The sequence below is a fragment of the Mchenga conophoros genome, linkage group LG17 (genome assembly GCF_057382185.1).
Source record: "Mchenga conophoros isolate Kocher_MC1m ecotype Shallow Benthic linkage group LG17, M_conophoros_male_GT1.1, whole genome shotgun sequence".
Classification (NCBI taxonomy): domain Eukaryota; kingdom Metazoa; phylum Chordata; class Actinopteri; order Cichliformes; family Cichlidae; genus Mchenga; species Mchenga conophoros.
Genome location: NC_140542.1, coordinates 16,224,905 through 16,251,326, shown reverse-complemented (window position 1 = coordinate 16,251,326; position 26,422 = coordinate 16,224,905). Strand labels below are relative to the sequence as shown.

The 26,422-nt window shown below is 41.9% G+C and overlaps 2 protein-coding genes across 2 annotated transcripts; both read left to right on the top strand.

The window, feature by feature from the left end:
* Nucleotides 1–5,779: 5,779 nt before the first annotated feature.
* On the top strand, nt 5,780–15,572 carry lmnb2 (lamin B2). Its single transcript, XM_085251452.1, has 13 exons — nt 5,780–6,207; nt 8,528–8,664; nt 8,809–8,965; nt 9,261–9,386; nt 9,541–9,639; nt 10,037–10,108; nt 10,202–10,327; nt 10,470–10,690; nt 10,860–11,097; nt 11,179–11,286; nt 11,783–11,902; nt 12,000–12,080; nt 13,152–15,572. Exons 1-13 carry the CDS (start codon nt 5,989–5,991, stop codon nt 13,185–13,187), a joined length of 1,740 nt encoding a protein of 579 aa, XP_085107578.1. The 5' UTR covers nt 5,780–5,988; the 3' UTR covers nt 13,188–15,572.
* Nucleotides 15,573–18,116: 2,544 nt separating this feature from the next.
* rtca (RNA 3'-terminal phosphate cyclase) lies at nt 18,117–23,578 on the top strand. Its single transcript, XM_085252490.1, has 11 exons — nt 18,117–18,284; nt 18,439–18,539; nt 19,044–19,187; nt 19,320–19,443; nt 20,036–20,094; nt 20,172–20,313; nt 21,600–21,721; nt 21,966–22,024; nt 22,245–22,339; nt 22,419–22,523; nt 22,685–23,578. Exons 1-11 carry the CDS (start codon nt 18,234–18,236, stop codon nt 22,781–22,783), a joined length of 1,101 nt encoding a protein of 366 aa, XP_085108616.1. The 5' UTR covers nt 18,117–18,233; the 3' UTR covers nt 22,784–23,578.
* The last annotated feature ends 2,844 nt before the right edge of the window (nt 23,579–26,422 follow it).

Below are 26,422 nucleotides of genomic sequence, written 5' to 3'. Positions count from 1 at the left end.
CCAGAAATCACTGTTGGTGAGTACAGTGAGATGCTTCTTGTAGTTGGTGGAAATGTGAACCAATAGATCCTTTGGGTTTTTTGGCTGCTGACACACAACTTCACACAGACAGACACACAGCTCCTCCTTACTAACAGCTGGATTAGCTAATGCTAATAACACTTAACAAAACGTAAGGAGAAAATTCAGGGGTCAGCAAAGCTCCTGTTTTCAATAAAGTATTAAACAGTCTTCATGAATGTTAACCTGGCTGACACATATGGTAACATTAGCTGTTTAGTATTAGCATAGTCCAAAAGCAAACCAATCCCCCAAGACAACAAAAGGGGCATAGTCCAACACAAAAAGTTCAGAGGGCCAACCGCAGGTCCAACAGTTCAGCAATGGAACAGTTCAGGTAGGCAGCAACAATGGCGAAAGACTTTTGGTGGCCAGCAACGGCGTGGCATGACAGGTGACCAGCAACGTGCTGGCAGTGCAGATTGTGACTGAACTGGATGTGGCTTGGCAGATCATGGATGTGTAGGCCATAGCTTGGCAGGACATTGATGTGCAGACTGTCTCGCTCAGGCATGGCAGGTCGTGCACGGCAGGTCCAGGCAGTGCGCTGTCTTCCGGCTGGGGTGTGGCAGGTCCAGGTGGCACACAGATCTCCAGCTCGGTTGTGGCAGGTCATACGGTGTGCTGTCCTCCAACGTGGGTGCAGCATGTCCAGGCAGCGCGTTGACCTCCGGCTGAGGAGTGGCAGGTCAGATGGCGTGCTGTCCTCCAGCTTGGGCGTGGCAGGTCCAGGCAGTGCGTTTAACTCCAGGTTGGGCGTGGCATGTCAGGCACGGCAGGTCCAAACGGCACGCTGGCCTCTGGCTCAGGCATGGCAGATCCAGACAGCGCGTTGACCTCCGGCTCAGGTGTGGCAGGTCCAGAAGGCGCGCTGTCCTCCAGGTGGGGCGTGGCAGGTCAGACGGCGTGATATCCTCCAGCTTCGGTGCGGCAGATCCAGGTGGCACGTTGTCCTCCAGCTCAGCCGTGGCAGGTACAGGCAGCGCGTTGACCTCCGGCTCAGGCGTGGCAGGTCCAGAAGGCACGTTGTCTTCTGGTTCAGCCGCAGCAGGTCCAGGCAGCGCGTTGACCTCCGGCTGAGGAGTGGCAGGTCAGATGGCGTGCTGTCCTCCAGCTTGGGCGTGGCAGGTCCAGGCAGTGCGTTTAACTCCAGGTTGGGCATGGCATGTCAGGCACGGCAGGTCCAAACGGCACGCTGGCCTCTGGCTCAGGCATGGCAGATCCAGACGGTGCGTTGACCTCCAGCTCAGGTGCAGCATGTCCAGGTGGCGCGTTGACCTCCGGCTCAGGTGCGGCAGGTCCAGAAGGCGCGCTGTCCTCCAGGTGGGGCGTGGCAGGTCAGACGGCGTGATGTCCTCCAGCTTGGGTGCGGCAGATCCAGGTGGCACGTTGTCCTCCAGCTCAGCCGTGGCAGGTACAGGCAGCGTGTTGACCTCCGGCTCAGGCGCGGCAGGTCCAGAAGGCACGTTGTCCTCCGGCTCAGGCGCAGCAGGTCAGACGGTGCTCTGACCTCCTAACCGGTCCAAATGGCTTGCTGACCTCCAGCTCAGCTGCGGCAGATCCAGGTGGCACGTTGTCCTCCAGCTCAGCCGCGGCAGGTCCAGGTGGCGCGTTGACGTCCGTCCGGTGTATGGAAGTTTACCAGAAACCCACACACACAGACCAGTACCTCCTCTTTGACTCCCAACGCCCTCTGGGACACAAACTTGGAGTAATCAGGACCCTAAAACACTGGGCAGAAAATGTTCCCTCTAAACCAGAAGGGAAAAAGAGGGAACACACACTTGTAAAGAAAGCTCTTTTTTGATCATCAAATCAGCAAAGATGCACAGAAAAGAAGGTCAGACAGACAGGTCAACAGGACAACACTCGGCTGTCCATCTGCATCTTAAGGACAAAGGTCACTCTTTCGAGGATGTCGATGTTCACATTTTGGACAGATTAGACAGATTGTTTGAAAGAGGAGTGAAAGAAGCCATCTATGCCCATTGTGAACGACCATCTTTGAACAGAGCTGGTGGCTTATGACACCAGCTGTCTGCCATCTATAATCCAGTTTTGAGATTCCTTCCCAGACGCCTTCTAACTTAGAAGCAAAACCCAAGTTCACTGTTGCCGGTGGCCTAGCACAACAAACAGTACCTGTTTTAATGAGCTGACCAGGCCCAAAACACACAGTATCTGTGGCCACTGACCCCGAAATACACAGTAGCTGTGTAAGGCAGTGAGTTTATTTACAGTGATAAAAAGTGAACAACAATAGGTGACAATCCTCGCACTGTGGGTCCATGCTGATTCTCCATGAATCCCACACAGTGCTCGTGTCCGTTGTGTGAATTGTGACAACTGCAATTCCCGCATTTGGCTGGGCTCCCATAACAAACTCTGTTTCCAACACCTCGAGGAAAACACACATACGTTGTTGATGTGGCAAGCTATGCACACACAAAGTTTTCACAAGCTAATGAATGAACTCAACATCCCAGCGCAGGCTGAAGCTCAGCCACACAGTTGTAGAGAGGCTGCTGACGAAGGCAATACACTGTAAAAAAAAAAGGATTTTGGGGATTATTATATATTTTCAACTACCCTGCTAATCAGTTAATCTGGTTGAAAACATTCACAAAACAAATAAAAATGGTTCTAAAAAAGCATTTCTGTTTTCTTTTCTCTTCTCTGAAAGTAAACTTCATGTTTTTGAAAATGACAAAATTGGTGAAAAAGATCAAATTGTTACATTAACAGAGTAATTATTGGAGTCCAATATCATCAGTCACAAATTTAGCATATTTGAATTACCTTTTTGGGGGGCTGCCATCTCCCCAGCCAGCATTTGCCTTGCTTTAAACTGTCTTATTTATAATTATTTATGATAAATAATCATGTCTTATTATAATATATAATAATAAGACAAGTGTGGAGTTAAAATGTTTCATCATCCAGTTCTGCCGAGAGTAGTACACTGTTCAAGGTATTGAGCCAACCTACATTTGAAGAGCTCCATACACCTTGATGTTTTAGAGTGAAGGGAATCATTTTGTACCTCGTTTGTGGTTTTGATAATGTCATTGATTAAAGATGTTGACATAATCATTGTTTGCCGTGTCTGAAAATAAAATCTGGTATAAATCTAAAAATCCCTAAATATGTGGGGGCTAATTAGTTAAACTGATCATTTATTAGTAAATATTAAGTAGGTTTAACAACTGTGTACTCATAAATAATAAATTACTCCATTTCTATGAGTCTTTAGTTTCATAATCTACTTATGAGTGTTGGGCTTAAGGATGTGCATGACTGGTCGACTACCTGACTAATCGTCGCTTTCACTAGTTGGTACCAGACTTACTTGTTGTTTCATCATATTGTTAAAATTAGTGTGAATGCTGATTAATTGTTTTCAGTGTAGAGATCATAATCTTTATTATTATGTATTCCATATGTTTTGTGTATGCTATCGCCTTTAAAACCTTCAACTATGAGCCCTCTACTTTTCGACATGGGTGTTTGTCTTTTTCTCATTTCTAACATTTACCCACAAACCATAGTCGCCTTGGTCTATGGTTTGTGGGATAGGATTTACGCCTCTGCCATTAATCTCACCAAAGAGCAACCTCCTCCATCCAACTCTTCCACTGAGAACAAAATTAAAACAGCTCCCAAATTTTGTTTATAAATCAGAAGTGCAGGCTGTCTTTGCGCTGCCACCACATCCACATAATAAACTCTACAGAGTTAAAAAATATTTTTAGGATTTTCTAGGAGGCTGCTTATATTTCCATAAATGGACAATAACAAACAAACATAATTTGAGATTTTTGTTAAAAGTCTTGTTTAGCTTTTTTCAATAGAGGTAAATTCATGTTAATGGATTTGTGTTAATTTCATGTTCAGTATTTTCCATAAAAGCACAAGTTTATATTTAATGTGTCAATTAATTATAATTTTGGCACTTACAAGCGTTACTGTAATCCGATTACTTTTTTCAAGTAACACGTAAAGTAAGGGATTACTATTGCAAAAAAGTAATTATATTACTGTTACTTTCTCGTAAGTACGCTGTATTACTAAACTGTGATTTTGTTTGTGAGAATGTCTCATGACAATGACGTATGAGCGTGCGACATCTGTGGCAGCAACAGATGTGTGTTGCTGGAGAGAGTACGACCATGCAGCGTTTAAAGCTTGGAAGTACTGACATTACTTTGAGTTTGACTCTGAAAAAAAGTGACAAAAACCTTAGCGTCTGCTGTACACTCTGTGTGGGAAGAAAACCTCTTTCTACAGTGAAAAATTAAACTTCAAATCTGAGCAAACCCCCGGATCCCCCCATTGACATGAAAGCTGCGGCACCAGGAAAACCTCCACCGGCGCCACTCCTGCTAAACAGGTGAAAATAGATTTAAGAACAACAGGAGTTAGTGCCGCTGAATCTTTAATTTTATTTATTTTTTGCAGTGTTTTACTTTCATATATTTGAAATAGTGAGTGTAAACACAAAAAAAACCATTTTATTTTATATGCTGGAATATACAGGAAATTTCTTCAAGTCAAACACTATTGCATATCATTTAACTGCAATGCGCATAAAGTTAAAAGATTAAAATTAATAAAACAAGTTTTTAAAAGAGACTTCAATTTTATATGATGGATTATGCTCAAACAATAGAATTATGTTGGGTTTCATGTTTTTAACAAGTAACTAAGTAATAAGTAGCTAATTACTTTTGGAAATAAGTATTCAATAAAGTAACAGGATTACTTTTTTGGAGGAGTAATCAGTAATTAGCAAATAATTGCTATTTTCAAGTAACTTGAGCAACACTGCTTACAAGTGGGATAATTATGTAATAGAATGTTTTATATTTGTAGCGGTTGTTTTTGAATGCTGACATACTGTATAAAAAGATAACATAAGATAAGATAAGATAGATCTTTATTGTCACTGTTACCAGATCAATGAAGCACAGTAGAACAATGAAACACACACACACACACTATGTTTGGCACTCACAGGAATATAAATATACTGTCATTTACCAGAATAACTGCTTCTATTTCTAAGCATACAGGAAAGGTGAAGTTTGGTTTTATGGCCTGACGTCACAGTCTTTATATGCACCTGTGTAACCCTATCCTATTGCTATCATACGGAAGAGGATTAGGGCCACTGGAAAAAAAATCTGAGAAAAAAAGTCAGAATTCTGACTTTAATCTCAGAATTCTGAGATCAAAGCCAGAATTCTGAGAAAAAAAGTCAGAATTCTGAGATTAAAGTCAGAATTCTGAGAAAAAAGTCAGAATTCTGACTTTAATCCCAGAATTCTGAGAAAAAAGTCAGAATTCTGAGGAAAAAAAAGTCAGAATTCTGAGATTAAAGTCAGAATTCTGAGAAAAAAGTCAGAATTCTGACTTTTTTTCTCAAAATTCAGGAAAAGAAAAAAAAATACGTTCCTGCTTTTTTTTTTTTTCCAGTGGCCCTAATCCTCTTCAGTACTATCAAGTGTGAACAGTTCTTTCTGGTAATTTTTCGAGGGTTTTGGTGGGGAAGCTGTCCTTCATAATGTTAAAGTCACGGGACATTTTCGAAAAAAAACCTCTAAAGGTGCTTTTGTTTAGACAGGAGGTAATGCGTTACGTTACGCCCTTCCCGTACCTCTGCTTTCCCATCAGCCATTGCGGACAGGAAGTGTCCTCTGCTTTTGGCGCGGTCCTGACCGCGGCCATCTTGGAATCACATCACTGTGTAAAGCAAGCGTTCGAGACACTGCGTGGTCCTCCGGCTCATTGATTGCGATATCCTGGCGCTAACTATCAAGAGGAGCTGTTTTGCATCCCGATCTAACAAAGCCAGTAGATACAGTCATTTATTTTCTTTTGCTCGCTGAGTGCTCAGGAAAACTCGGGCAGAATTTTGAAGGAACCGCTATGGCGACTGCAAGCGCTACCCCAAGCCGTGAAGCTGGCCGGTCAGCGGCCTCCACTCCTCTCTCCCCGACTCGGATTTCTCGTTTACAGGAGAAACAGGAGTTGCAGCATCTGAACGACAGGCTGGCTGTGTACATCGATCGCGTGCGGGCGCTGGAATTGGAGAATGACCGGCTAATGGTCAAAGTGTCGGAAAAAGAAGAGGTGACTACGAGAGAGGTTAGTAAATGAAAATATTTCAGTAAACGTAATATCAGCACGTGATCCCTGTCGTAAAAATGTGTAACTGAAAAAAGGCTCGTGCGCGCACATATTTAGTCTTGAACGATAGGGAAAATCGGTCATTATAAGTCACGTTAATTATGCGGCGTAAAATGTGTAACTAACTGCGCTCACATACGGTAAACTCAGCTTCACTGGTGCCGTTGGCTTTGCATTGTTTGCCGTAATGATCCATACTGCATCTGTATTCAAATGTGACCGGACCGGAAGCACTGAGCGGGTGGGTCTGCGCGCCAATCTCTGCTCAGTGATTTTTTTTTTAAATTTTATTTTTATTTTTTATTTTAATGTATTTTTTGCATTTGTGAATTTGTCCGTTCATTTGACTTTGCCCCCCCCCCCCCCCCCCCAAAAAAAAAAAAAAAAAAAACCAAAACTAAACAAACAAACAAAAAAACAAACCCCTACAGAATCCATTTTTGGGGAATTTTTTTACCATAATGATTGATTTCCTTACCTGGATGATTGTATCAAGACAATTTTGCGCTTCATCAGATAAGCATCGATAGAACCTATCATGGGACAAAGGTGTTTGTTGTAATCTTGAATAGTTGTTGCCCTAAAGTTAAAATTTTAACTTGTGCGTGGTTTCTATTTTATATGTGACCTTTGCATGATGTATGATTTCTGCTTCATCAAAAAAACACAAAAACCCAACATATTTGAGTAATGGTAGATCTTGTAATCGTGCCAGATCCTTTATTTCTTCGTGCTGTGAGTCACTGTATGCTCACAGGTAGCAACCCTGTAATGGAACTGCTTCTTAAAGGAACTACTATTTCGACACTTGACCTACAACAGATAAATTTTGGTTTTGTAGTGTTTCTACTGGAGTTATAGCAGGTGGTGTTGCAAAGACACGTTGTTGCCCATAGCAGCATCAATTTCCTGTTTTTCTTGTAACGTAGCAACCCCAATCAACACAGCGATGAACGCACGCAATAACCACATTCGTGAAAAATTGGCCTTGTCCACCCTTTTTACACTTTCATATACTATGTTCCAAAGTTCCTTCTTTTATAACGAGTAAAGGAGAGCCCCTAAACGTGTTCTTTTATATTAACAATCACTCAATGCTACCTTTTTCTGCACACTAGCCTTATGATTTTATTGGTTGGCATGCCTAGTGCTAACTGAATTAACAAGCCTGCGTTTGTGACTGTTTTCTGCTGTTTTGTTGCTGTTGTTGTTTGTTTGTTTGTTTGTTTGTTTGTTTGTTTTAAAAAAACAGGAGTCATTTTTGTTGTACTGCAGGTATTAGGGAGTAGTTACCAATGTGGCTAACACTGACAGGGTTGCTACTTAATAATGTAATATAAATTCTAAAAATGTTATTTTAAATTCCAGTGACACTAAGGTAAAAAAAAAAAAAGGTAAATTAGATCATAAGCAGGCAAGTTTAAAAAAAAAAAAAAAATTCTGGATCCAGTAGAAGTGTGACGTGCTTGCTGACATTTTTGGAAAGTCTTAAATCCCAAACCTCTCTCCATTGTGTGAATGGTTGTACCAGTCTTCCTTGCTTTGTTCTGTCTTCTTTTTCTTCGCCTTTTTTGCCACTGGTGAAGCAATGTGCGATGGTTGGTTTCTATAGGTTTTATAGATGCCCTTGAAGTACTTAAGAGGTATTTTTTGCTCAAATGCTAATGCACTTCCTCTTTGTTGTTAGTTGAATCTTATTTAGACTCGGAAAGTCCAATGTGGTGGCAGCAGTGAAAGGAAAGCTTTAAGGCTATTTTCAGACAGTAATTACTTTTGTTACATCTTAACATTATATATGGTTACTGAAAACGTCACACAGTGTGTGTAGTTGTGGTAGTTGGATCTATTCATTCAGAATAATTGATACTGAATGAAATTAGGTCAGCTGGAAACGGCTGCTCTGACTGTTGAATTTAACACTGCCCCCAGTACTTGACTGAAAGAGTTTTATTTATTTATCTTTTTCAATTCATTATTTATTCAGATAAAATTCAAACGGGAACAAATTTAATTTTAAGACATAATAATGGAGCCACAGTGTATATTTAGTTTAGTGTATGTTCCTGTAATAATCCTCTGTCTGATTAAAAGAAAAGAAAGGAGAAAAAAAAGAAATAGGTTGGGTTTTTTTGTTTTGTTTTGTTTTTTTTTTAAGGTGAACTTTAGAAACCTGTCCTTCTGTTGTAATATGCAACCACTCGGAAGACTTTACATTCTGGAACAGTCAGTAGTGTTTGTTTTCTTCACCAGGTAATGTGTTTTGCATCCCTCTCTTTAGGTAACAGGCCTAAAGGCTCTGTATGAGGCAGAGTTGGCTGATGCTCGGCGAGTTTTGGATGAAACTGCTAGAGAGAGAGCCAGGCTCCAGATAGATCTGGGCAAGGCTCAGGCTGACCTGGAAGAAGCTACACGCAGGTAACGCCTTATCAAATACTTTTTTTTAAAAAATTTGAAATCGTGTTAACGTGGCTAAAGATTTTGGATGTTAGCTTGTAAGGGCCATTAAGTGACCACTTAAAGATATTAATTGTGTTCTGCCTCCTTGTCTATTTGTTCCAGTATAAAGAAAAAGGATGGTGATCTTGCTGCAGCAATGTCCAGGGCCAGTGGTTTGGAAGCCCAGCTGAATAAGAATGAAGCAGCTCTTTCAACAGCTCTAAGCCAAAATGCTGCTCTGAGCTCTGAGCTAGCTGATGTCAAGAGCCTGCTGGCCAAGGTGGGAAAGATGCGAGATGTTTAGTAAAAAAATGAAGCCAGAAAAAGAAATATCTAGAAATGGTTGAATAATTAGAAATGATAATATATGATCACCACAATACTTTAATCGTGATTGATATTACAATTTTGTTTACCTTTTTATTTGGGTATTATGTCCCCAAAAGTAAATGTTTCATTTACTTTTTGTATGCCAGACTAACATAACAAATGTTCTCTGCTTGGTCATGAAGAGCCAGCCAATCAGCCTAATGTTGTCCATGTGCTAATAAATGTCCCGGTCTTATGATGTGTAGGCAGAGGACAGCCATGCTGTTGGTAAACGCCAGCTGGAGGCAGAGACACTGATGCGTGTGGACTTGGAGAATCGCTGTCAGTCACTGAGTGAAGAGCTGGAGTTCAGGAAGACTATGTTTGATGAGGTAAGGGTTGTGTCGTAAATACTGTGCCTGTGCACAAGACTGCCATAAAGTTTGCATAATCAGATTTCTTTCCCTCTCTTTTAACGTAGCAAAGTTTTTGGGTTTTCTTTGGGTGACGTTTCTCTGTTACACTTCACTCACTCCTTGTGCTCAGGAGGTGCGCGAGTCTCGCCGTCGACATGAGCAGAGAATAGTGGAGGTGGACTCTGGAGTCAGACAGGACTATGAGTTCAAACTGGCACAAGCTCTACAGGTATGATTTAATTTCTGATGTTGCCGTGTCTGTGGCTGCTACAACCCAGTATATTTACAGGTACAGTTGTGTCATTGAAAAACAAATGTTATCATACAAATAATAAAGGCATTTTTAGTATCAGTCAGTCTTTAGCTCTTTTTTGCCTGTGGCACCATGCGCACATGCACAGGAGCATGGTGGTTGGCTCTGACTGTAAAATGCTGCACAATTTCACATTGCGTGCTAGGGCTTGTTAATTTTCTCTGTAACCATTTTGGCAAGTATATTATGTATATATTATGTCTGTACTGTGTTTGTGTTGATGCTAAATTTCACCTTCACATCTGTGTCAGCACTGCTCAGCAGGCTTTCTGTTGAGAATGAATGTTAATCAGACTTGTGTGATCCCAACCAGGACCTGCGGAGGCAACATGATGCGCAAGTCTCTATTTATAAGGAAGAACTGGAGCAAACGTTTCAGGCCAAGGTGAAAGACACATGTTTGTCTTTTCCCCTTTTCTTTCTTTGTGTTTTATGCTCCTTGTGTTCAAATATGCTATCTGTCTCGTTCTGTCTGCAGTTGGATAATGCCAAAGTGTCCTCTGAGATTAATGACAAGGCAATGAGCTCAGCCAGGGAGGAGCTGCAGGAGTCTCGTACCAGAATAGAGAGCCTTGGGTACCAGCTCAGCGCCCTGCAGAAACAGGTGTGGCTTTATGGACACCAGTACACCCAAATGGAGATCTCTCCTACAGCTTCCACACTTTAAATCCCTTAAACAGCTCAGGATTTCTGGTGGTTTGCTATTTGGTTTTAATTGAGTGGTGTCTGCATGTTTGCTTTTGTAGGTGGCTGCCTCAGAAGATCGTATCAGAGAGTTGGAAGAAATTCTGTCGTCTGAGCGAGACAAGCACCGCCGTGCCATCGAAGCAAAAGAACAAGAAATGGCTGAACTGAGAGACCGGATGAACGCTCAGCTCAGTGAATACCAGGAGCTGCTGGATGTGAAGCTGGCTCTGGATATGGAGATCAATGCATACAGGAAACTGCTGGAGGGAGAGGAACACAGGTGCACATGTTTTATCAAGTACTTTATCATGAGGATGCCATCAGAGCCAGTACTTACTGTAGGCACCGTGGGTAGGATGTGTGGAAAGTGATACTTGGATCAGATTGGGCTGTTGGGATCGTTGCAACAGCATTGATTCCAACAGCATCATTTTCTCCTCCTGTTTTAGACTGAAGCTGTCCCCCAGCCCGTCTTCCCGAGTCACAGTGTCCAGATTAACAGGATCTTCATCCTCCCGCTCCTCTAAGAGGAAGAGAGCGGAAGCAGAGGTTAGGGAGATGCCCGAGATTGGAAGAGGAGAGGAGCAGTTGCTGGTGTCAGAAGAGGCTACGGCTACTGGAGCCGTCACCATATCACCGACTGACATGGATGGAAACGCAGTCACACTCCTCAACGATACTGAGCAGGTGTGTTAGGTGAAATTTTATATTGTGTCTCCTTTTCTGAACAAAGTGCACTTCTGTATTAAGGCTCCTCATGTCTTGCAGGACCAGCCTCTGGGCAACTGGAGATTGAAGAGACAGGTTGACAATGGGGAAGAAATCATCTACAAGTTCTCACCAAAATACGTCCTGAAAGCTGGGCAGTCTGTCACTGTGAGTAGATTGCGTATGGTTGCATGACCCTAAACGATCAGACACGTATAGACACACATGTAGTGGAGGTGAGACAGGAACACTGATAAAGAGCCCACCAGCAAAGATCATTTGGCCTGTAGCAGCCATCCTCCCTCTGTGCTGAATGTGCTGCCACCCACTGGTGGTCTCATGCTACTAGTATTTGACAAGGACACCAAGAGAAAAATCAGTCGTGAGGGATAAGGAGGGAGGTCTGTGGCCCCCGACTGCTAAACCCTCTGGGGCATTGACTTGTTGTCTCTCCACTGCACCTGTTGTCATTGATTTGCACCTGTGCAGGTGAAATGGATTCCCAGCGGCTCAGACTTCCTACCTGGACAGACTGATATTTCTCAAGTTTAACAGACTGTACCGTGATGATCATGCTGTGTAATATTGTAAAAATGTAATATGTGAAGCTGTATGTTATACTGTATGTTGTAAACAGCTTTTTTTGTTGTTTACCTGCACCTAGGTGTGGTCTGCCGATGCTGGTATGGCTCACAGTCCTCCAACTGACTTGCTGTGGAAAAGCCAGGCTTCCTGGGGCACAGGAAATGACATAGTTACCTCTTTGGTCAATGCTGATGGCGAGGTAAAGACGTCGGTGCATAGCTAACTAAACCAGTTTCCTTTGCTTGAAATTCGTACATGGTTTTTATTTTTTGAGTCATGCGGTGTTTGTCTCACAGGAGGTGGCCAGGAGGACTGTAACCAACACTCAGGTGGATGTAGATGATGTTGATGGCGAGGAGGAGACAGTGGCACAGACGGTACACTTGGCCAACAATTTTTCTTTTTCTTTACCTTTTTGGTAAAACTTTTTGTTTGGCTCGGTGTAAAGGAGCAGGGCTGTTACTGCAGTTAGATTAGATGTTAAGAAAACTATGAGCTCATTTTGACTCGGTGGCAGGAGCAGGTAGCAGAGCAGTTGGAGAAAGTCAATAAAAGGTTGATGAAGTAAGTGGTACTAAAAAGAAAGAGCTGGAGGAACATTTAGCAGCCGCTTAGGTTAATTGGCAACATGTGAGTCACATGACGGGGTCTAAAAGAGCATCTTAGAGAGGCAGAGGTTCACCGTTCTGCAGAAAACTGCGTCTACAAATTGTTTTTCAGAATGTTTCTGAATGTAAACATGTGAAGACTTTGAGTAATTCATCATCTGTAGTTCATAATATCATCATTGTTGGATATCTGCATCACCAGTCCCTTAAAACGGGCATGATTGTGTGGTGGAAATCAGTGCATGGGCTCAGGATCAGCGTGCCCTCCACAGATGCAGGTTGGAGCTCTGTCATGCAAAGAGGCAGCCACATGGGAGCGTGATCCATAGACACCGCTGTCTTCTCTGGACCAAAGCCAGTTTAAGATAGACTGAGGCAAAGTGGGGAAACTGCTGAGGTCATACTAACCAAAATCTCAGTGCCTATGGAAGTGGCAGTTTGCACCAAAAAAACAGGACAAAGCAGGGTCAGAACTGCTGAGCAGCCGGAATCCTCTAACAGAGAAGAATGGGACACATTCCTCTTCCACAAGTCCCGCAGCTGCTCTCCTCAAGTCCCACACACTTGTGGGTTGCTGTTAGAAGAAGAGGGGATGCTACACAGTGCTGCATGTGACCCTGCGCCAACGTATTTATGACGTGTGGCTGCGATCACATTCAAAATGAGCTCATAGTTTTCATAACATGTTTATTTACTGAGGTTAAACAGTGTAGAACACATGGTCTGTCTCAGTCAGCACCTGTTGTAGGCTGTTGGATGGAGTCACTCTTTGGAACTTGTACATCTGTACTGCTACACATGGAAGTCTCCCAATAACAAACCTTTTTGTTTCTCCTACAGGGCAAAGTGTCGTCCAGAGAGTGTGCCATCATGTGAAGCCTTCCTCATGAGTAGATGGCTTTTACCCTTTATATACTACTTTTTTTCTTCTAGAGCCATTCAGATATGATCCTGTCCATTGCCTCATTATTTGATGTTTTTACTATTCAAGATCATTTTTGTATAATGGACTTGGTTTTTATAGCTTTCCATATTTCTGCACCTACTTTAATGAGTCAATAAAAATTAGTCAGACGCCAGCAACGATGGATTAGATATGATGGATCCCAACTCCTAAGCACAACAGAACATGGTATATAGACACTATATATGGTATATATACTATATATAGTCTATATGCTATGTACACCCGCTGTATACTGGGTGTGTACTGGGTAAAATGCATCTGTTATCAAACCCCTTGTGACATCAGGGCCTTTCTGAATGTGTTTCTAACTTTAACATTTATTGCGTGGATACTCATGTTTGTCTGCTGCATGTTTTCTTAGTATTTTTTGAAGTCTTCCTTTCACTTGCATCCAAATGCAAATGAAACGATACATTCTTGTTCAGTTACCTTGGATTTCCCTATTCAAAAGGTGGTTTGCAAATTGACCGGATCCAGTTCTTCTACTTTGGGCTCAATCTAACCACCTCTGACCTTTGAGGTACACTCGGTTGATACTTGACCTTCTGGTCACAACCTAGAACTCTTTGTGACTATGCTCCGTACTTTTCTCTTCCTTATTTCTTCAAAGGTGAAGATAAAACGTTCTTAGATTTCTGAAAACTAAAAGCAGCCTCCTTTTTTTTTTGTTAAATGTGGCTCCCAGTTGAGCTGCAGACCGAAACCCATAAAGCCAGGAAAAAACACAAGACAACTGCCAAACCTAAAATCACGTAGCTCTCCCGTCTGTGTTCTTACGACCCTCAACAAGACTAGCATGGTCAGAATTATGTGATGCATGTGAACCCTGCTTTCTTGGGGAAATGTGCTTTGTTGAACTCAGTCCTATCCACACCTAAAAGAGCTGCGAGTGCTCCAAAGCAGCTGTGTAAACCCTGACAGCAGACCCAGAGGAAGTCCAGGGCCCTCACACCGCTCCATTACAGTATTTGAATGTTCTTATTTAGCTCTTATTTTTTGAATTACACTGCAACTTGTTGCCTAGACTGGCTTTATTGGTTGCTAATAGTTTTTTGTAGAGATTTTCTTAGTGGGGCCAGCACTTTTTTTTTTTTTTGACCAAAAAACACTAGTGGTTCATTTTGACTGGCAACGCTTCTGTTAGCAGATGCGTGTCTATGCTGCCCGTGTGTAGTCTGCAGAGGAAGAAATCAGGAACTTGTAACAAAAACTGACTGATGCCTCCAGAGAACCAATGAAACTAAACTTCAGAACAATAATAGAACACTTATTACAAGTGCTGACATTGTAGGGTGGGTGGCGTTTTCTTACAGTCTGCTGTTCTGCCTCTTGTTGCCGTTTTCAGTTTTCATTCGACAAAGTTGGAGAACTAACTGGTGCTTCTCAGACTTGCTAAATGTTGCGTCTCTGAGCCAAAACACTCATCCCAGAAACAGGACGTATGTGTGCAGACAGACAGGATATTGGACTCATCTAACCAACATGCCAGGCTGTTAATAAACACCTGGATCTGCAGAGTGGAGCTGAGGCTTTAGGGTTTAGGAACATTTACCATGCAGCGGCCAGTTTTTCTTTGCTTGGGTTTGTTCTTCTTTGGACAGTGCAGTGTCAATTGGATTAGGTTAGATGATGAAATTAAAGTTAAAGCTTTCTCAATCCGAAACCTAAAACTGACAAACTTTTTGAAGTGTGTGGGATAAATGATGGAAGTAAGATTCCTGTTTCCTCAGACTTTTGCAGGTGTGACGTGATATTTCGAGTACACGGTCTGCGTCTGTACTCTGTTTCTGACTTGAGCACACTGTATGAGTTTTTCTCATACCTGCTGTGTGTTATTGTGGAAACGGCTCTCTCTCGTGTGTTTGTGTTGTGTGATTTACTAGTTCTATGTAATCAGTTTAACTTTTTTTTTTTTATGTGTGTACAATTCTTAGATTGGCTCTGGTAGGGTTTTTGTGACTTAATGAAACTGGGAAACTCGACTTATATTTCAGGGTCCATGTAAAAAAATAAACAAAAAAATTACCTAAACACTATTCCTGTAGTGTTCCACTAAAAAGTCAAAAGGCTTCACTTCATACGAACAGTTAATATAAAATGTTTTGATTTCTATTGGGAGAAAGTGCCAGTTGCCTTACTAATAACTGAAAAGTAACCAACATTGATGACAACAGAAGTCCGAAAAACCGGAGAAATGCTATTATTCATGTAGGGGTTATGGCATGTATTGTCTGTTTTATCTATGATTTTCTGTCAAGCTACTTTTTGTACACTTAATAAATGTTTTACACATATGTATTTGGTATCAAGAGTCTTCTATGTGCATACAAATCATTAATATTAGTGGGGTGAGGCGTGTTTATAAAGAATGCCTTGAACAGACATCATTTGATAGCTCCTCAGTAAAAACAATATGAGTCAAATAATGGCCTTTGAGGAACTTGTGACAGTTACTGCTGCTGTTTATCTGACAGACTCTGCAGAGTCCAGGGTCGGCCGATTTAAAAATGCCACTTAATTAGAATGATTTTACAAATAACATGGGTCTGTGTGGCCCCACTGCTCAACAGTCTCTGCTTCCATATGTGATGAGACATGTCATTGAAGGCATTTGTACTACAACCAAGTCATTTTAACCTGATATTAGCATTTATTATTAGCTTGAGGTGACACAAATATCAAACATTTGAAAGATTGATGCAAAAAAGTCATATTCAGAGTAGCTCTGAGTCGGCCGACACCCGTCAGACCCTTGACTGAAGGTCGGAGTGACCTTGAACGTCAATAAACTACGTTAAATTAGTGGTGGCCCGTCATTAAAAGAGAGGCAGGCCCTTGCTTCGACCAATGAGAGCGCGGGAGAGAAACACGTGCTGTGGAGCTGTGACACCCCCTCACCTGAAGCCAGAGGTCTGAGAGCTCTCATTTGCCTGACTGAGCTACAGGAAAAGCCTCTCGAGTCTACGAGCGGGGCCTGGAGCTCCTTGGAGAGCGGGAAACAAACAGTTTTAAGTGAGGAAGGGGTTTGACGTTTAGAATCAGTAAGATCTGCGATGTTTCTGGACACTGATTTCTTAGTCCACTAACGGACTGGTAGAGCTGCTACTCCTCCACGTCTAAAGGCCGTCGCCTGCTGGGTAACGTGTTTCAGCCAGGCATGTCCATCAGAAGGGCCGGGGTAGACCCGGGAACAGCTCGATGGCTCCCCGGAGGAGGAGGTGGTTAGAGGGAGGTCCGAGCTTCCCTGCTGCTGCCTCAGCCAACCGATTTAAGATACTTTCAGTCGCAGTTTATTAGTGTTTGTTTACTTTGTTGTTAATTTGTCATGTTTTAGTTATACATTGAAGATCTTTTCTAATAAAATGTCTTCATATCATGAAAGTTAATGTTTTGTATTTGATTAAAAAAAAACAACAACAACAAAAGAAAAACTAAGCTTTCTTTTTACTTTTTTGGACATTTATTTATTATTATTATTTGAGTTTTTAAAAAAGCATAAAGAGGGAGAGTAACAATCAGCCACATTCATCATGACAGTCCGTTTTTAGCAATACATTTAGCTCCAGCAGGGTAAACTTAAATGGCGGTAATCAATCTGAAAACACATTTTCACAAAACAGTGAGCAGCCTGTGATGTAATCTTGGTAATGAGCAAAGAGCTCTGACTGGTTTGTGGCCCATCCCTGCATTTACTTTAGCTTTAGAAAAAGGTTACAAAGTAGCTAAAATCACAGAGGTATGGCATTTCAACAAAGACTGTCCAAATTCCAAGGCTCCTCCAAATGCCCAGATTTGAAGGATGGCTCATGTGTATCCCTTGTGGCCCACCCCATCCCAGCATTCATTTTGGGTCATCTTCATATTCTTGGTGCACCACTCTTTTCCTAAGTACTTTACACAAGAAATGAACTGAAAAATGGGTCTCATGAAGAGTGATGAAGCCACATTTGCAATTTTTGGTTAAAATCTTCATTGACGTTACAGTAAAGCTGCCTAGGATAGTAAGAGAGTATAATAAAGGTGCTCATACCAAATCTTGGCTTTCAAGCTCATTACAAACTCTGTTTTATATGTTCATGCATGTTTGCCCATGTTTCAGCCATTTGCTGCACCAGCTTCCCATTGTCCTAGCAAAATGTAAAAAAACAGCGGATGAAGGGGTCAAGACTTCTGTACAGCTTTTCAATAGGACTGTAAAATAATTTGAAAGGAACTGAGGAGAGTTAATGGCTGGAAAATGTTGTATTCCATAAACTACAGATAAAATATTTTAGTAAATAAACAAAATCATGTTTTCTACTCCACCACTTGGAGGAAAGAAAAAAACTGTTTTAGTGTGGTCACTTTTTTTTTTTCATTTTAGTTTGAAAGTTAATGGAAGTGGTTGCAGTCATTCGGTTATAGATGAAGAAGTGTAGGGAGGAGGAGTAGAGAAGACGCAATCATTTTACGTCTCATATTAAGGTGCACTGGGCTAAATTATACACCATGCATTTTAGGGAAACATTGCAATAAAAATGTAAGTACTGTGGGGGTGCTGAGAGTAGAGCATGTAATATTATACTGTCAGGAGTATGAGAAAGAAAGAAGACAACTGATTCAAAACCCAAATAGAATGAAACTGAAACTAGATTTAATTTGTTTACTTAGAAATAACCCAGGAAGTAAAAGTTATCAGGTCATAATTTATGGCGTTATTTTTGTGCCACTATTCTACAAAAATAACGCCATATTAATTAGGTATCTAAGACAAACCCATTTGTATAATAGCATCCAATCCTGAAGCGTCATTCTAGTTCCCACTCCATACAAGTTGGTGGCGGTAATGCACCAATTCGTTCTTTGTCAACCGCTGATAAAGACCAAGAAGAAGAAGAACAAACACAAGGGAAAAGTACGGGAACCTGGAGTTGAGCTGAGCAACAGCATCCGAGTAAAAAAATTTTTTGTTTTGAATGAAGATGGACTCTGAGGCTGTGGAGATAGACGGCAGCGTGATGGAAGGAGTGAGTACTCACTTTATGTTGGGGAGGTGATCACATGAAAAGCTGCCGGCTTTCCCCGCCGCTAATGTGCTAGCACAATGCTAGCGCGGCGGACAGCAGGCGGTTTTTAGCTCGCTGATGTCGCTTCTGTTTCCCCTTCATTTGCTCTGTGCAGGGCGGACAGATCCTGAGAGTCTCGGCGGCGCTCAGTTGCATCATCGGGTCCTCCATCAAAATCACTAAAATCCGAGCCGGCAGAAGCACGCCGGGTCTGAGGTGAGTTACTAGCTCAGTGCTAGCAGGCTAATGTTAGCCTATTCATTAAAGTTGATGCATCGGTTAACTTAAAAGTATTAACAAAAACAACCGATTGTCCGATTTATTTACATTGGTGTTATTTGCTCTACCGTGTGAACGCTGATTAGTTAAATACCTCCCGGTTTGTTTGCGTGCTTTTGTTGAGACTCAGCTGATTTAAAAACGCAGCTTCTGTGTGAAAAGAAGACCATCTGTCACCTTCAGCTTCAGTCTGCACAGCACGACTTTTAGCAGCTTCAGCAGAAACCTTCACGACTCTGTGCCGCAGAACTTCCTCGGCTTTTAATCAGTTATCTTAATTAGATTTTATTGATTACTGTTCGGTGCATTTTATTTGCGACGTTTTCGTGTGCATTTCTATTTCGTTCTTAAAAAGTTGGAGGCACAAGCCCCCTCAAAGTCCCAGTAAAAGAACAGAGTTCTGAAATTTCAAATCGTAACATTTTGATCAATTGTGTGCAGACCACAGCACCTGACCGGCCTGCAGCTGGTCTCAGATCTGTGTTCTGGCAGTCTTCAAGGAGCCAGCATTGGCTCCACTGACATCAGTCTGACTCCTGGTAAAACCCGGGCTGGGAACTACACGGCTGACACGCAGACTGCAGGGTAAGTCTGACCCACTGACTGCATCGCTTACTATGTAACCAGCTGCTATCTGGCAGTAATACAAAAGCTATTGATTGTTTTTGTTTTAAACATTAAACATCTATATATAATCACTTCTTGTGTGTGTGTCAGGAGTGTGTGTCTCCTGCTGCAGGTTGCTCTGCCTTGTGCTCTTTATGCCGATGCTGCCTCACAGCTCTGTCTGAAGGGAGGAACCAACGCAGAGATGGCTCCTCAGATTGACTACACTATCAAGGTAATCGACATAGACACACCGCAGCCCTATAACAGACAAAGCAATCATCATTGGTACCTCAATACCAAGAACACAGTCTCCGTTTTAATCCAACTCACTGAAGAGTATAATATGTCAGTATGGACCATGATGTTTACCTTTAGAGTGGAAAGAGTCACTTTATTTTGCCTGGACCACGCTGATCCTCCATAGACTGTATTAAAGTTTGATAGAACACAACTTTTTATGCTGTCAGTGGTCATCCACCCAAGTCTAATATTCATTAGATGTTGCTGGAGTTCTATTTGACTTTTAAATCTAGTTATTCAGCAGTAATCTGATGTGGCCTATGAGACAGAAAGTGAAGATCAAATGTGTAGAAAGGGATAAGACAGAGTTTACTGATGGGCTTGTGATATTAGTCAACCAGAGAGAAACTTCGGGTTACCACAGTCTGTTACCCTGCTAACTGACTCAGAGCTTCAGTTAGTGCCTAACTTGATGCACTTCCAGTGAAAGTGAAAGCAGAGAACTTTAAGTGTGTGTTTATAGAGTTTGTTTTTATATTACATTTGATTGTATTTTTTTTTTTTTTTTTTTTAATTGTCTTCAGGTATTCAAACCCATTGTGGAGAAGTTTGGAGTCCATTTTGACTGTGACATCAGAATGAGGTCAGTGTACCAAGATCTACAGAGTTGAAATGTTACTGGAGTACTTGTGTGTATCTGACTGTGTATTTGTGTATCAGGGGTTTCTACCCTAAAGGTGGAGGTGAGGTCATGGTGACGGTGAATCCAGTCAAAGAGCTGACGCCTGTCACAATGACTGAGAGAGGAAACATCACAAAGATCTATGGTAGAGCTTATGTTGCTGGAGTTCTACCTTTCAAAGTAAAGTTCACACTCACTCACATTACTCATTTTATGGTTTTTACTGCGTCAACTGTTGTGTTTTTGTTTTTCTTGTGTACTGGATTATTTTTCCAGTCTTTCATTAATTTGCCGGTACACAATTTCTTCTTTGTTATTTTTTTTTGATAATACAGTCACTGCTAATTAACTAGTCTTAGCCACATGCTATGTTTCAGAAAGGATTATTTGTGCTCATTATTAGCTCGTTGGCTAATGACTTGTCATTCAAAAATGGCTAGCCAATGAATAAGCAGTTTCACAGTGAGGCCTCCTACTAACGTCAGTTTTTTTTGAAACTCTAATGTGATGACCTTGCTACGTCCATCTTTTATACAGTCTTTCACTTTGTTTATATTGAGCTACACAAAGCTCACCGAGGCTTCAGAACAGGATAAGGACTGACATCACCAGCTAGAGTCCAAGATGGCGACTTTAAGCCTTGATTTAAGTCTGTTGTGGACACGGACAGCTGGAGACCCAACAGCCTAGTGTTGGACTTGGTCGTTCGGTCTCCACCTGGCTAAGGAGTGCACTCCACTCCTGAATATATAAACATATCCACTCTTTGCGATGAATTGGCGTTAGGTTTGAGTCCTGTGCAGAACAGCAGTGGAGACAGTGCATAACAGTATAGTTAGCCCTTAACTGTCATCTTCCACAACTGCACTGAATTCCTGATGAACAGTGTGCTATTTAACCCTTGTACTGTGCAAAGACCCAGAAATGAATCTACCAGCAGTTTATGGGATGCAGATTCTAGTCAGACAATTTCAGACCATCATGTGACTTCACAAATTTTCTATGTTGTTATGGGGGAATCATTTAGACAATCGTGATGCAAGACAAATTAGCAGTGGTCAGAGTTTTGGAGTATGGGGAGTGCCAGCCTCTCATCTATATCTCAAGTGCAAACAGCACACTGGATGAGTGTCTGGTTGCTTTAGGAGATGCTGCCCTTTCAAACGGTACATGCCAAGATGACATAATATGGCATAAAGATATGGGCAACATATGTGATGCCAGGACAAGTTGTGCCTGGAACATACAGAGAAAATCTGAACCTCTCTGATTTGTTGCCTTCTGTTTAAGAAGAGCCACTGTAGCCAAGGTTGTATGCAGCCAAGGTTTCTGTGGAAATGGATTCACTTTCTTAAACTTAGTTAAGGAACTTTCGGTGCTGCGTAGTCTGTTATTGTAAAACTAAATGTGAAAATGTCAGGTATGCTTTTCTTTATTGAGCTGACTGTAGTTTTTGTTTTCTACAGTTGGCTAAAGACATGTCGGCTGCTGCTGTTCGAACCATCAGGAAGGAAATCAAAGAACTTTACATCAACATCCAGCCACAGCAAGAGAAGGAAAAGGCCTGCGGGAATGGAAATGGAATATTGTAAGCTCTGAACATACGATGCATTCAGCATTGGCACGCAAGGAAGAAAAAATGTTCTGGAACTTTAGAAAAGAGGAAAAGCATTTGGCCAGAGTCCTGATCATTTAAAATCCTCAGCATGAAGAGGAGTTATAGCTTTGTGAAACCTGGTCTAAGAGGCCGTACGCTATGAAGCTCTTGGTTTAAAACTGCCAATGCTCCCCAAAGGATCAGCCCCCTGACTGCTTTTCCACCTCTTTTTCAGAATCATTGCCGAGTCCTCTACAGGTTGCATATTTGCTGGTTCAGCACTGGGAAAGAAAGGTGAGGAGTCACACGAACCAGCAGGTGGCAGCAATGCTGCAGTAATGTGATAAATGTTGACACCTCATTGAGAAATGTAATTTATATGAAGTCATTACTTCCCCATGCCCCCCTCTTTGAAAACAAACATGCTTTGAATGCTTGTTGGGCTGATGTTCTGAAACAGTGACTTTTCTTTGACAGTGCAGATGTTCAAGTACATGGGATTTTTGTTTTTCAGGTGTGTATGCAGATAAAGTGGGTATTGAAGCTGCTGAGATGTTGCTGAAAAACATCAGACACAATGGCTGCGTGGACGAATTCCTGCAGGACCAGGTGAGTGTGAGAGAGAGCGACACGCGCGCGCACACACTCTGCGACCTTACTCTGACCTTACTCTGACTCTCCTCTGCAGCTCATTATCTTCATGGCGCTGGCAAAGGGAACGTCTCGGATTCGAACCGGTGCTGTGACACTACACACACAGACAGCAATTCACATCGCAGAGCAGCTGACTCAGGTCAGAAACTCTTACAGCACAAGACTGACCCAAATGGTGCCTGTTCTGTTCGCGAGTCACAGTTTCAGTTTTAATATTGCTTCTTTATCTTGTCCTGGTGTCATCCTCGGGTCTGAGTCGAGCTGATCAGTCATTAACCTTGTGTGCTGTTGTATTTGCAGGCAAAGTTCACAATAACAAAGTGCGAAGACGAGCTGAGCAGAAACATCACCTACATCATCGAATGTCAAGGATCAGGAGCGGTGAACCCCAACCTGTAGCAGAACACGCTGTGCACACACTGACCCCACGCTCGGTAGCTGCTCCAAACGTGGCCGACCCTCTTAGTTTCTGTCTCTCAGGGTTTTTTCCAGAAATACTGTAATAAATAAATCTCCTCTTTGTGTTCACATGTTTCTGCCTGTGTTTAACTGCTCCAAGGAAAGATTTCCAATGTTTCCCCATGTGCACTTCACTTTCCTGGTTCTTTGGTTGCTCTTTGACTGAAAGCAGATTTGGGATTATGCTTTTTGGTCAGTATCCTCCTTTGTCAAATTTGAGTTTTCTTTGTTCAGTTTTGAAAATTTTCATATATCCATAGCCTTGATTGAGATTTTGGCTTTTTGCATGAGAATTAAACCCTCAGCAAAGAAGGGTCATTGCAATTAAAGGATCAGGACTATTTAACACTTATGTGGAGTGTAGTAGTTAGACTTTTGAGAGGCTTTGTCAGTCCGGTTCAGACATCAGCATTGCTGATTATCTAACAGTGACCACTACATATGAAGTTTTGAGTTGTAATCATAACCTGACCAATAAAATGAATAAACTGTCTTCCAGTTCTATCTTTATCTGCATGCTTTGCTCAAGCTCATCATAAAACTGATTGCAATTCAACTACTGCGCAACCTTCAGTATGATTTCTTAAAAGCAATGGTTTTTGCTCAGAATCTACATTCATTGGAAGCATGCCCACTATGAACAGATGTATCGGGCCTCTACAGATGAGTGTACAGGCTGACTGGGAAGAGATGACTGCTGTGCTTCCCGAACCAAAATAAAATTCATTCAGCAAATGTACGGCATTCCCAGTTTACTTGTCCCACCTACAGGAGATCTGAAATATGGCAAATAGAAGCTTAATACAGATATGGGGATTACAAAGGAGGAAGTTCTCAGTTGGGGTGGTTGTAGAGCAGGTTACCGACTAATGACAGGGTTGGTGGTTTGATCCTGGTGTTCATATGAATAGTAGGAAGCGCTTTGATGTAGATGCATGTGTGTGAATGTGATGTTGTATAAAGTGCTATGTAAGAGCCAATCCGTTTACAATTAGCCCTGTGCTGTGGCTTTATGTTGTTGTGTAGGAGCTGTGAGTGGAGGTTTATAGATATTTGACCACACACTCCTACTGTTTACATGGTTGCAAGATTTAGGCTCAAGAATTGCAGTTCATATGTAACCACTTTAATTTTGGACTGATGACTTAACCAGTTACTACACACAAACACAGGACATACACCAGGACAAGACACTGAGTCAATAGAAAAAAGTTTGTTTGTGTTTACTGCATGTTTTGAGGGACGCCTGTGTGGTTGTGTGCAGATCCAGTGTATAAATTGATATAAGAGAGAAAATCAGTCCACCAAAAAGAAAAACAAAGTTCTATCAGTACAACAGAGCTGTACATGTCTATAAAGTGAGGTACTGTTACGGGCACTGATGAAGTCGTTAATAGGAGGATTTACAGCTGTACGAGGGGCCTGTTTTGGCCAAATCAGCCGTGTTTTTTTATTCTGTGTTCAGCAAATCTTTTGAATTTTTTTTTTTATCTTATGTTGTGGCCTGTGGTGTCTTTCTAGTTATTTAAGTTTTATGTCACCCCCAGAACTGGCAGGAGGGGATGACCCTAACTCTTCACACCACCTGTTCCTCAGGTTCCACAGAGTGCTCCACATCCACATTGCCCAGCTCTCTGGGCTTTGGGCCATGACTTTCCATGCCTGTTTGGATCTCCCTTTCTTCATGTTTTCAATACTTTTGCCATGTGTCATTTCTCATTATTGCGCATAAATTAAATTATGGACATCTATGGTTTTCTCTCCATGTGTGAATTGGATGGGTTGGTACTGAAAATTTCACTGAAAAACTGGTGAAAATTTCATATCAATAGCACCTTCAGAAATATTTTTACTTAGACAACTGGTGACGTGTTCAAAACGTATGTTACTCACTGTGTATTATGTGGGTGGTTGAATGGTTAGGTATTGGCAGGGTTTTTAAAATATTTTTGTAGCTTTTCTACCCCATGCAGTTTCTTCCCAAATAGCATCAAAGTGTTTTTGATGTAAAAACTGAATGTGTGCTGCGGATTAAATGGGTAACTGGCTCCTGACTATTCTAGACCTGCACTTCCTGTGTCCTATGGTCCTGTTTCCGTGATGTCATTAGTTATTGTGTTGGTTGCCCCTCTAACTCACCTGCGGTAGGTGACATGATGTACAGTGTGCATAGCAGGAAGTCCAGCTCAGAATGTGTGTTGAAACCTGAGGAGGCTGTAAACTCACACCTCTGTCCCCTCTGGAACCAGGGGTAACCCAATCCACGGCACCTGACACCTCTTTCCTTCAGCTGTACCCTTACAGTCTGTTTGTTCCCCTGCAGCATGGCAGACACCGGGTCCTGGAGGACCCACCAGGTCAACCCTCTGATACTCCAGCCAGGACCCAGACCTGGACAAGGACCGGTACCGGGGCTGGGACCTGGATCAGGATCAGCTCCCAACTGTGTGTGGATCTCATTGATCGCAGGTGAGTTTGAAGTCGTCATTGGGATACATACAGATGCTCAATGGACGTTAAAGGACTACTCTGTAATACAAATACAGCAGGAAACTTTACCACAAACTCAGTCTGAGGTCAGAGGAAGGATCATTTCACCTACATTTCACACAGAATAGTTTAAAGAATTTTCTAGAAACTATTTGATTGACTTAGGAAAGACATAGGAAAAACAAAAGAATAGAAACTCCTATTTATTGTAGGGACTCATTATTGTAACTTTAATGACATATTCTTTTTCATATTTATCTATAAATATGACTTTTTATTGACTAAATGAGGCCTAAGCCCCATAACAAGCACGTCTCTTGGTCATCTGCTTGAGGATTTACCATTAATTACAGATAATAGACTCAAAACACCTTGACCTTGGTTACCTTTGTTTATCCAGAAATGCTGATGTCTTGGATTTGGCTGGAGGAAGAAATCTAATTTCAATGAAATTATATTGCATTCAGAATTTCATTATTTACATTGCACTTACATGTTTCACATATTAAACAAATTTTAATATTAGACAAAGATAAAAGCTACCCAAACCTGTGTGAGAGAGTAACTGCTGCCTACACCTAAAAACTTGTGCCACCCTTGGCAGCAACAACTGCAATGAGTCTTTCACATCGTGGTGCTGGATTTTGGCCCACTGTTGCAGAATTGCTTCAACCTCATTGGAGGGTTTTTGAGCATGAGAAGAGCAGAATTTATGTTTCCACCAATTATACCAAGTGATCCAGTTCCTGAAGCAGCAAAGCATCCACAGACCATCGCACTACCACCACCATGTTTAACTGTTGCTGCTATGTCCTTCTTATGAAATGCTGTGTTCGTTTTATGGCAGATGTAACAGCAGTCAAACCTTAAAAAAGTTCATCTTTTGTCTCATCAGTCACAGAACATTTTCCCAACAGTCTTGGGATCATCAAGATGTTTTCTGGCCAATGTGAGATGAACTGTTGTGTTGTTTTTGCTCAGCAGCAGGTTTCTTCTTGAAACTCACGGCTGCCACTATTGCCCAGTCTCTTTCTTATTGTTGAATTATAAACTCTGTCCTTAACGGAGCCAAGCGAGGTCTGCAGTTCT